Genomic DNA, 11,657 nt, shown 5'->3' on the forward strand with positions numbered 1-11,657 from the left:
CGGTGCTCGGCGGCTACTCTAGCCCTCAGCCGGGCCCTGGGACTCTATCCCCTAAGGCAGCTTCTCTATGGTCGACATCGCCCCTTTGTCCCGAATTTCCTCCGGGAGGACGCTCTGGTGGGATCCAAGCCCTTCCCCCGCTGCGTCTGTGGTCGCTTTTAGGTGCAACTGGAGAAGGCACTGAAGCCCTACGAGATTCACACCGTCTTCGGTCTCCCGGGGTCGGCGCCGAGTGGGAGCATGGCGGAAGTAAGTATGAAGGTGCCCTTCCCTCCCGCCGCTGTTCTCTATGGTCGCTTCCTTCAGCGACGGGAAAGGGGGTCCTGGCGCCTGCGCGGAACCGGGCTGGGCGCTTGTCGCGTAGTGGGTGGGGGCGAAGGGAGCGGGAGCCGCCGCCGCCGCCGGAGCTAACCGCGGGGACCGAGATGCAGGTGGGACCGGAACCGGAACCCCCCTCTTCAAGTGCCTCTTCCCTCTCCGCGACCCGGCCCTGGCGCCCGAGAGGATCCCTGGGTGGGGGTGGGCGTGGAGGGCCGGGGGCTGGAGGGGCACTCGGCCCCGGAAAGTGCAGCAGACAGGGCTGGCCCCGAGGCGGATGCGGCCCCGGAGAATGGGCGGCTGGGGGGTGTCCAGGGAGTAGGGTCGGGTCGGAGTGTATGGACCACCGGGCCCGGAGGGTCCGAGCCGAGAGCGGAGCCTGCACCCTCCACCACTCGCCCTTCGGGAAATATCAGAACTGAGCCAGGAGGCAGGTGCACCGGGAAAATGTGTCTGAGTCCTGCTTGGCAGAAGAGAAACTGAGTCACCAGCTTAGGAGTCGCAGGGTCAGCGGGCCTGAAGGGGGCTGGGTCTGTCTGCGGTGCAGAGGGTTGGGTGGGCCTGTGTGAGCCGAGGTGGCCGCTGGCTGGAGATTGGTCTGCACTTCTTGGCTGGGTTCCCCCGTGCTCCATGACTCCTGCATCTCCTGACTGTTTCTCGTTGGTTTGGAGTTGTCCCTGCGGTTGGGGCCATCTGAGCTTGTAGGGTCGAGGCCCAGGAGAAAGGGGAGGGTTCGCCGACTTACAGCCTGGCTGTAGGTTTGAACAGGAGTCTGAGGTCGCTGAGGGTTTGGGGAGACTTTCCTGAGCTGCCCTGGCCCCAGTCTTGGGGCTGTCACCTTCCAGTATTGCGTAGGGGGAGGAGCGCTAACAAAAGAGCCAAGGGTTGTAAATTCCACACCCAGCTCTGCCACTTTCTAGTTGTAAGACCTTGAGAGGGCTCCTTTCTCTAATTTCTCTTTTAGAAAATTGGAACTATAATATTCTTCTCCCACATGAAGATAGTAACAATGGCAGTCGTTTAGCGGTTGCTTACTTTGCGTTCAGCGCTGACATATCCCATTCCATGTAATTCTCTCAACATTTCGAGGGTGGAGGGATCATTAGCTCTGTTTAACAGATACAAAAACGGAGGCCCAGAGAGGACGTGGAATTTGTTCAAGATAACATCGCTCATGAGGTGGCTGGACTGGGTGCTCATAAGGTGGTTTGAGCCCTGGTCTGACTCAAGTCCATGGCCTTAACCAGAAGGCTAACCTGCCTTTAGGGCATACTCCCCAGTGGGAGAAGAGGAAGGTGAAAAATCATAGGGCCCCAGCTCTCCATGTGATATTTCGTTCACGTGAGGCCAGCAAAGACTTGACCTGACCCAACCCAGTTTCTCCTCTGGGGCCCCTGCGGCCTCTGGCCCCAGACTGAAGGGATACCAAAGAAGTGGGCTGCAGCTATTTCAAATCTCCTTCACGCAGTGCGTGGGTGCTGGACTCTGGGGTCAGCTTTCAAGACAATTACTGTTTTGGTCCGTCATGCATCCATCCTCATTAATGAATCGGCCCCCTCCGAAGAGCTGGACCCTAAGATGTGTGAGGCAGGCTCTCTAAGGTCTAGTGTCCCAGCTCCCCTCTAGCTGCCTGTGAGCTGGGGCGGTGAGGTGCTATGGCTGAGGCTGGCCCAGCCGGTCCCTGGGGACAGGGACTATGAAGTGGGGAAAATAGTAGACTTGGAGTTCTGAAACTTTTCTGAGCTTCGGTTTCCTCATCTGTTCGAGAGGTCTTTGAAACCTCTCAGGGAAAGGTAAGATAACCAAGTGGGAGCCTCTAGAATGGTCATGGGAAGTGTGACATGAATATTGGAGGATCCGACATAGAGAAGAGGGGTGATCTGGAAAAGTTCTCTTTTTTAGGGGGAAGGTGCTCCAAAGCCCTCTACCGCTGGATCCAAAGCTAAGCAAAGTGGGGGCAAATGTGGCAGGCTCGGGGCAGGTTAGACGCTGGGTAGCCAGTTGGCTGGGGCCTGCAGGGTGCCAGGATCTGGGAGAGGGAAGGGAGGTGTTGGGCTCCCTTTCCCATTGCTCTCTGCGGAGTCTGAAGTAGGGTCGGATGTCTCTGGCTGGGGGTGGGATGCAGCCTCCAGTGCACCCTCAGCAGTGACCCTCGTGTGTGCCTCTCTCTTCCTTCCGCAGCTGCTGCCGCCCACCCCTCGTCTTCTGGCCGCCTCCCTTTTTGTGCCCCGCAGGCTCCCCCTCTCCACCTCCTGGGGCCCATCATGAATGGTGCCCCTTCCCCAGAGGACGGGGCCACCCCCTCGTCTCCCCCGCTGCCCCCACCCCCGCCCCCTAGTTGGCGGGAGTTCTGTGAGTCCCACGCCCGGGCTGCAGCTCTGGACTTTGCCCGCCGTTTTCGCCTCTACCTGGCCTCCCACCCCCAATATGCGGGGCCCGGGGCCGAGGCTGCCTTCTCCCGCCGTTTTGCCGAGCTCTTCCTGCAGCACTTTGAGGCCGAGGTGGCCCGGGCCTCTGGCTCCCTGTCGCCACCCATCCTGGCTCCCCTGAGCCCTGGTGCGGAGATTTCGCCACATGACCTGTCCCTTGAGAGCTGCAGGGTGGGTGGGCCCCTGGCTGTGCTGGGCCCTTCTCGATCATCTGAGGACCTGGCCGGCCCCCTCCCTTCCTCAGTCTCTTCCTCCTCTACAACCTCCTCCAAGCCGAAGCTCAAGAAGCGCTTCTCCCTGCGCTCAGTGGGTCGCTCCGTCCGAGGCTCAGTCCGTGGCATCCTGCAGTGGCGGGGGACCGTTGACCCTGCCTCCTCGGCTGGGCCCCTGGAGACCTCGTCAGGCCCCCCAGTCTTAGGTGGAAACAGCAACTCCAACTCCTCTGGCGGGGCTGGGACCGTTGGTAGGGGACTGGTCAGTGATGGAACGTCCCCTGGGGAAAGATGGACTCACCGTTTTGAGAGGCTGAGACTCAGTCGGGGAGGGGGCACCTTGAAGGATGGAGCAGGGATGGTGCAGAGGGAAGAGCTGCTGAGTTTCATGGGGGCTGAGGAGGCAGCCCCTGACCCAGCTGGAGTGGGCCGGGGAGGAGGGGTGGCTGGGCCTCCTTCAGGGGGAGGAGGGCAGCCTCAGTGGCAGAAGTGTCGCCTGCTGCTTCGAAGTGAAGGAGAAGGAGGAGGAGGAAGTCGCCTGGAGTTCTTTGTACCACCCAAGGTGAGGCCCCTTGGAGGGTAGGTGACTGAGAGCAAGTGAGAGAGTGCTCAGAGTGGTCACAGCCCTGCAGATAAGCTCTGGGGTTTACCAGCCCACGGCCTTGGTGTCGCTCACTTTTTGTTGGTAAAGCTGGCTCCTGGCTCTGTGTTAGCAGCTGCGGGCAGGACTGAGAAAGCAGTGTGACTGCTTTTTGTCTAACTTCCTGAGGATGTAGAAGGAAAGATGAATGTCTGGAGGGAAGGGAAGAGTGGTCTTTGCAAACCAAACACCCGAATCTGTTTCTTTCTCCTGACCTAGGCCTCTCGGCCCCGACTCAGCATCCCCTGCTCTTCTATCACAGACGTCCGGACAACCACAGCCCTGGAGATGCCTGACCGGGAGAACACGTTTGTGGTTAAGGTAGGAATTCAGCTTCCCACCTGCCTGCAGTGCTTGTGTTAAGGAGAAAGCCCTCAGCGCGTTTAAGTAAGTGTCATCGCCGAAAGGAGGTATATATATGTGTCCAGTGCCTTGAGAGTGTGTCCCTGGGGCTGCAGCTTTTCTGGGATAGGGGAAGACAGGGAAATGTTCTTACTCTCAAAAACAATGCCTCCACTTCAAAGAGAACTGTGGGGTTTTTGTCGTTGTGGTTGTTTTAGAGAGACAGGGTCTCCCTCTTTCGCCTAGGCTGGAGTGCAGCAACCTGATCATAGCTCACTGTAGCCTCGTGTAGCCTCGAACTCCTGGGCTCAAGTGATGTTCCTGCCTCAGCCGCCTAAGGAGCTGGGACTACAGGCATGTGACACCATGCCTAGCTAATTTTGTTATTTATTTACGTTTGAGATAGAGCCTCGCCCTGCCGCCCAGGCTGGAGTGCAGCGGCGCGATCTTGGCTCACTGCAACCTCTGCCTCCCGGGTTCAAGCGATTCTCGTGCCTCAGCCTCCTGAGTAGCTGGGATTACTGGTGGCGTGCACCACTATGCCCAGCTAATTTTTTTGTATGTTTAGCAGAGATGGGGTTTTGCCATGTTCGGCAGGCTGGTCTCAAACTGGCCTCAAGTGATCCACGCCCCTTGGCCTCCCAAAGTGTTGGGATCACAGGCGTGAGCCACTGTGCCTGGCCTTATTTTATTTTATTTTATTATTTATTTATTTTTTTGAGACAGTCTCGCTCTGTCGCCTAGGCTGGAGTGCAGTGCCACAATCTCAACTCACTGCAAGCTCCACCTCCCGTGTTCATGCCATTTTCTTGCCTCAGCCTCCCGAGTAGCTAGGACTACTGGCGCCCGCTACCATGCCTGGATAATTTTTTTGTATTTTTAGTAGAGATGGGGTTTCACCAAGTTAGCCAGGATGGTCTCGATCTCCTGACCTTGTGATTCGCCCACCTCAGCCTCCCAAAGTACTGGGATTATAGGCGTGAGCTACTGCGCCCGGCCTATTTTATTTTATTTTATTTTTATTTTGTATTTTTTTGAGACGGCGTTTCACTCTGTCTCCCAGGCTGGAGTTGAAGTGGCATGATCTCGGCTCACTGCAACCTCCACCTCCCGGGTTCAAGTGATTCTCCTGTCTCAGCCTCCCGAATAGCTGGGACTACAGGCGCCTGCCACCACGCCTGGCTAATTTTTGTATTTTTAGTAGAGACGGTTTCACCACATTGGTCAGGCTGGTCTTGAACTCTTGACCTTGTGATCCAACCTCCTTGGCCTCACAAAGTGCTGGGATTACAGGTGTGAGCCACCGTACCCGGCCCCGCCTAATTTTATTTTTCAATTTTTTTAGTGACAGGTTCTCACTATGTTGCCCAGACTGGTCGAACTCCTGGGCTCAAGTGATCCTCCAGAGGTGCTGGGATTACAGGTGTGAGCCGCTGTACCCGGCCTCCAGAGAAAATTCGAATGCATCTTGTTTTTAGACAGCTTACATACATTGTTCTCATTAGGCGTCGATTAAGCCTCCTCCCTGCCCCTGCCCCAGCTGAGGTGTCATCTCATCTCTGTAGGTGGAAGGTCCCTCCGAGTATATCCTGGAGACAGTGGATGCCCAGCATGTGAAGGCCTGGGTGTCTGACATCCAAGAATGCCTGAGCCCAGGGTGAGGAGCCTGACTTCTGTCGCTAACGGACATAGGCTGGGGTTGGGGAACAGCCTTGCGCCTCTCACCTGGTGGCTTTCCTCCCAGCACCATCTTCCCTGTCTCTGCAGACCCTGCCCTGCTACCAGTCCCCGCCCCATGACCCTCCCTCTGGCCCCTGGGACCTCATTCCTTACAAGGGAGAACACAGACAGCCTGGAGCTGTCCTGCCTGAATCACTCGGAGAGTCTACCCAGCCAGGACCTGCTGCTTGGACCCAGCGAGAGCAATGACCGCCTGTCGCAGGGTAAGGGTGGAGCCTTAGAGAGCTCGGAGCCTCGGAATCTGCCATGCGGGGCCCCTGCTGTCAGGCGCCATGCCCTCTCCAGACTCCACTGTGCCCCCATCCCTGTTTTCCAGATGCCCCACCCCAACCCCACCAAATGTTGGTCTTTTGTCCCTGAACACAGCCACAGTTTGCTGTTTAGAATAATCGTGACCCCACGCAGTCCCCAAGCAAACCTTAGCCAGCCTTCTGCGCCCAGCCTTGTCACTTTTTCAGTCAGTGTCCTGCCAGCCACCACTCTGGCTGGAAATAATGGTTGTTTTCTCCAAGCTTCTGGAACACTTTGTAGAAATCTTTGTTTTGCTCTTACTCTGCATCTCTGTGTCTGTCAGGGGCAATCACATTTTCTTTTGCCTCCGTACTTTTTGTTCTGACCAAACACACATACCCAACCCACACACATAAACACGCAAAGATGTGTCACCCGGTCCCAACTCATATTTACAGGTTCGGCCTCCACTATAGCCTTTTCTCCTGACCCTCCGTTCTGAGTTCCAGCTGCACAGTGCCTAGCACACAGGCTGTATTCAGTGAATGAACACGTGAATCATGGAATCTTAGATCTAGAGTGGACCTTGCATCTCATCAGATCTCAGTAGCTAAGACCAGGGAGAGGACATCTGAGGGTCACTGAGGAAGACAGGGGCTGTGCCACCCTATTTCCCAAGCCATGCTGTCTGTGCACCACACGCCTGTCTTCTGAGCACTGCCTGCCTATGACATTTGTGTAGGCAGTGGCCTGCTGTTGGACAGACTTGGAGGATGGCCCTAGTGCATACCTGGCCCTGCTGTGTGTCCTGGGCCAGGATGGGGTAGCTAGGATGCCTGAGATGAGCTCCTTGTCCTCTAGAGGCTTTCAGCTGGGTTGACATCACTCCCTGTAGAAAGCTTAGTGTCCCCTGAGCAGCACAAGCAGGAAGCACGTTGGGAGCTCGGGAGGAAGAGAGCAGGGGAAGGTGGGAGAGACAGGGACTGCGACGCCGAGGAGAGGAGAGGACACGCCTGGGGACATGATGGGCAAGAGCAGAGACCTGTGGGGAGGGCCCAGGATATGGGGACAAATTGGATGGGATAATTGGGTTAAAGTGGAAGAGACATGAATACAAGGTAAGGTAAAGCTCAAGTTGGTGTGGGTTGGGGGAGTAATAGAAGGAGCATCTTTGATGCCTCTTAGAGTTAGGGGCTTTGTCCTATAGTTCAACAAAGGACACCTTTTTTGTGTGTGTGTGTTTTAAATTTTTTTATTTTTAAAAAATTATTGTTTGTGTTTTTGTTTTTGAGATAGGGTCTCGCTATGTCTCCCAGGCTGGAGTGCAGTGGTGCAGTCACAGCTTCCTGCAGCCTTGACCTCCCTGGCTCAAGCCATCTTCCTGCCTCAGCTGCTCAAGTTGCTGGGACCACAGGCGTGTGCCACCACCACACTTAGCTAATTTTTTATTTTTTTGTAAGAGATGAGGTCTCACAATGTTGCCCAAGCTGGTCTTGAACTCCTGGGCTCAAGTCATTCTCACATCTCGGCCTCCCAAAGGGCTGGGATTACAGGCGTGAGCCACTGTGTCCAGCTAGAATTGTGTGTGTTTGTGTGTCTGTTTTGAGACAGAGGCTTGCTCTGTCGCCCAGGCTGCAGTGCGGCAAAACAATCTCAGCTCACTGCAACCTCCGCCTCCTGGGTTCAAGCAATTCTTCTGCCTCAGCCTCCCAGGTAGCTGGGATTACAGGTGTGCACCACTAGGTCCAGCTAATTTTTGTATTCTTAGTAGAGATGGTGTTTCACCATGTTGCCCAGGCTGCTCTTGAACTCCTAACCTTAAGTGATCCTCCTGCCTCAACCTCCCGAAGTGCTGGGATTACAGGTGTGAACCACCACGCCCGGCCCAGGACCCCTTTTGAATGTCAAAATATTTGAGGCAGCTGGGCACGGTGGCTCACGCCTGTAATCCCAGAGCTGAGGTGGGCAGATCACTTGAGTCCAGGAACTCAGGGCCAACCTGGGCTATTACATAGCGAGACCCCTTCTCTACAAAAACATGCATATATATATTTAAGGCATTCTACCCTCCGTTTCTGCAATAGTCTTTTAGCTGTTGATTCAGAAAAAGATGGAGACATATTGGGACTTTAGGACCTCCTTGCAGTAATTCTGCAGTCCCTCAGCAGCGCAGGAAGCATCAGTTAGGAGCCATTGGTAAAAGCATCAGGGGTCACTACCCACAGAGCTGTTTGGCATCTTGGCTAGTGACTGCACACGGGGTAGACTACTGGTGAGGAAATGGGCCCAGGACAGTCCTTTAGAAGAGGAATTTCTTGGGTTCTCAGCTTTGCCCTTTTTTTTTTCCAGGGGCATATGGGGGCCTCTCAGACCGCCCCTCGGCATCCATCTCCCCAAGCTCTGCCTCCATTGCCGCCTCCCATTTTGACTCGATGGAACTGCTTCCCCCAGAGTTGCCCCCCCGCATCCCCATTGAAGAGGGACCCCCAGCAGGGACAGTTCATCCCCTCTCAGCCCCCTACCCTCCCTTGGACACTCCAGAAACAGCCACAGGTACCGGAGGTGTGAGTGTGCACGTCTCCAGGCCTGGGTGCCTACCTTCCTGACCACCTCTCCTGGGATCCCAAGGGAGCTGGCCCAGGGGAGTTGGGGATGCATGCGGGGAGCAGGCGCCTTGAGGGGAAGGCAAGGCTTTTTTCTCCCAGGATGGGGAGGCTGCCCTGACACCCCGGTTTCCCTCCCTCTCTCCTTCCTGAAGGGTCCTTCCTGTTCCAGGGGGAGCCAGAGAGCGGTGAGGGGGACCAGCCCCTCTCAGGGTATCCTTGGTTCCACGGGATGCTCTCTCGGCTCAAGGCTGCACAGTTGGTGCTGACTGGCGGCACTGGCTCCCATGGTGTCTTCCTGGTGCGCCAGAGTGAGACAAGGCGGGGTGAATATGTCCTCACCTTCAACTTCCAGGGCAAGGCCAAGGTGAGCCACCCTGTGGGAAAGGCTCTGTTCTGTGCATAGTTGGCAGTGGGGTGGGAGAGCGCTGCCAGGGGAGGTGGTTTGTACCTGGCAGGGCCTTTGGCTCCTACCTCACCTCCCCCATCCCTCCCTCAGCACCTGCGTTTGTCGCTGAACGAGGAGGGTCAGTGCCGGGTCCAGCACCTGTGGTTCCAGTCCATTTTCGATATGCTCGAGCACTTCCGGGTGCACCCCATCCCTCTGGAGTCGGGAGGCTCCAGTGATGTTGTCCTTGTCAGCTATGTCCCATCCTCCCAGCGACAGCAGGGTGAGCAGAGCAGGTCTGCAGGGGAGGAGGTGCCCGTGCACCCAAGAAGTGAGGTGTGTGTGCCAGAAAGATGGGGTGGGGGGGGCTATGACAAGGAGAAGCTTTGCTTGGGAGAGCAGGGTAGAGGAGGCTGCTGTGCCTCGGGGTTTGGAAGGGAAAGAAACGCGTTGATAGGACACAGGAAGGCAGAAGGCTCCTGGCCTGAGCCGGGGAGGCAGCTGAGAGGTGGGCGGGCGCATCCCCATTCCATCGGATCCTCTGTTCCATTGTCTGTCTGTCTCCTGGACCCATCCTGGCCTTGTCTTTGCCCTCCGTCGCAGCCTGGCCTTGGGCCTGCCCTTCCCGGAGACGCTCGGTCTGATCCCCCTCCCTCCTCCCTCAATGTCTCATGTCCCTGTCTGATCTCTCCCTTTCCCCTGCCCCACCGTCCCATCTGTCCCCACGTTGCCCCTCCCCCCAGGCCGGGAGCAGGCTGGGAGCCATGCGGGGGTGTGCGAGGGAGATGGATGCCACCCCGATGCCTCCTGCACCCTCATGCCCTTCGGAGCGAGTGACTGTGTGTAAGTGTGGTCCTCCTCTCACCACCGCCCATGATCCATCTTCCATGGATGGGGGGTTGTTCAGGAGATGGGATGTGGGGAGACAGCCATGCTCCTGGGGGGCTGAGTGAAGGGGAGGCCGTGGCAGGAGCTCACCTGCCTCCACAATCAGTCTGTTTTCTTACCATTCCTATCCAGAACCGAACACCTCCCATGACCCACCCCAGCCCCCTGAACCCCCTTCATGGACAGATCCCCCACAGCCTGGGGCAGAAGAGGCGTCGAGGGCGCCAGAAGTGGCGGCAACAGCAGCCGCAGCAGCCAAAGAGAGGCAAGAGAAAGAGAAAGCGGGCGGTGGAGGGGTCCCGGAAGAGCTGGTCCCCGTGGTTGAGCTGGTCCCCGTGGTTGAATTGGAAGAGGCCATAGCCCCAGGCTCAGAGGCCCAGGGCGCTGGGTCTGGTGGGGATGTGGGGGTGCCCCCAATGGTGCAGCTGCAGCAGTCACCACTAGGGGGTGATGGAGAGGAAGGGGGCCACCCCAGGGCCATTAACAACCAGTACTCCTTTGTGTGAGCCGACCCCACCCGCTCCACCCTTTTTAAGCCCCCCAGCCCTGCTTGTTAGATTGGGCTGGGTAGGGACAGAGGAGGCCAAAATCCCTCCCCCATGCTTCCTGACCCTTGTCAGCCAAGGGCATCTTCGATGGTACAAGCAGAGGCTCGGGAGAGGCTCCCGTCACACACTACAGGTCCCTTCCCCAGGGCAGGGGATTTGGGCTCCATGAGCTCCCTGAGGGGCTCTTCTGGTCAGCCCCACCCTGGGGGCCATTTCCCCATTAACCACCCCCAGCCCGAGGCAGGGCGAGGGGGAAGGGCTGTCAGTTACATTAAGGTGGTTGTTGTTGTTGTTTTAAACAAAATGGAGAAGCATAAATAAATAAAAAGGTTTATCTCGGTTCTATTGTGATGGCTATGGCCAGTGTTTGCTGTGGGGACTGGGGACAGTTGGGTTGGGAAGGCAGCCCACTCAGTGCCCACAGGCCAGAGGGCTGGCCCAGGCTGAGTCCCCATCGCTCTGCAGTGCTGTGCTTTCGGGGCCATCCCTGTCTCTGACAGCCTTGTTTGTGGAGCACTAAATGATGCTCTTGGGGTCTCCTGCAAGTTTTTGTCATGGGACGGTGCTGTGAATGGCAGGCATGGTGATCTCCAGCGGCCCTTCCTGAGTTATGGCTTCCTACCCTAGAGAGAGCTGGCAGCAAGAGATGGGGGGCATGGTGGCTGTGCTGGAAGAGATTGAATGTGGCAGTCACAGAGTAGCCACAGAGGGGCCCAGTGCCCCCCCTTCTCAGAGCCAGGCTAGAGGGTGGACGGCAGAGAGCACTAGCTTCTGTCCTGGCCTTGCCACTCACTGGCCTGGGCAAGGTGTAGCCACACCGGGCCTGAGCATCCTTATCTGTGACATGTGAGGTTTCATCTTGAGTCAGAGCTGCTGACATGGTTTGCTTGGCCTGGACATGGTGTCCATTTGAGTTTCACATTAAAAATTCAGATCGCAGGCTGGGTGCGGTGGCTCACACCTGTAATCCCAGCACTTTGGGAGGCCGACATGGGTGGATCACCTGAGGTCAGGAGTTCGAGACCAGCCTGACCAACGTGGAGAAACCCCGACTCTACTAAAAATACAAAAAATTAGCCGGGCGTGTTGGTGCGCGCCTATGATACCAGCTACTCAGGAGGCTGAGGTAGGAGAATTGCTTGAGCCCAGGAGGCAGAGGTTGCTGTGAGCCCAGATTGCACCATTGCACTCCAACCTTGGCAACAGAGCAAGACTCTGTCTAAAAAAAAAAAAAAAATCACTGGCTTCTCTTAAAAATCAGAAGATCCAGCTGTGGGTCCATTTCCACATCTGCCCCATCCCCACCAGCTCACTTTGC

At 56.8% G+C, this 11,657-nt stretch overlaps 1 protein-coding gene across 7 annotated transcripts; it reads left to right on the forward strand.

Moving 5' to 3' along the window:
* Positions 1 to 7: 7 nt before the first annotated feature.
* SH2B1 (SH2B adaptor protein 1) lies at positions 8 to 10,690 on the forward strand. Of its 7 annotated transcripts, none has more exons than XM_030799215.1 (10): positions 252 to 431; positions 2,500 to 3,521; positions 3,819 to 3,920; positions 5,507 to 5,598; positions 5,709 to 5,884; positions 8,262 to 8,465; positions 8,671 to 8,882; positions 9,015 to 9,239; positions 9,647 to 9,746; positions 9,924 to 10,690. In XM_030799215.1, coding segments are annotated over exons 2-10 (2,052 nt in total). In that variant the 5' UTR covers positions 252 to 431; positions 2,500 to 2,582; the 3' UTR covers positions 9,926 to 10,690. The 7 variants fall into 7 exon arrangements, with proteins under 7 accessions (XP_030655059.1, XP_030655075.1, XP_030655082.1 ...); XM_030799222.1 differs by having other exon boundaries at positions 9,015 to 9,186; XM_030799193.1 differs by lacking the exons at positions 252 to 431; positions 9,647 to 9,746 and adding exons at positions 445 to 824; positions 1,283 to 2,111 and having other exon boundaries at positions 9,015 to 9,186.
* Positions 10,691 to 11,657: the final 967 nt, after the last annotated feature.

The sequence above is a fragment of the Nomascus leucogenys genome, chromosome 2, assembly GCF_006542625.1.
Source record: "Nomascus leucogenys isolate Asia chromosome 2, Asia_NLE_v1, whole genome shotgun sequence".
NCBI lineage: Eukaryota > Metazoa > Chordata > Mammalia > Primates > Hylobatidae > Nomascus > Nomascus leucogenys.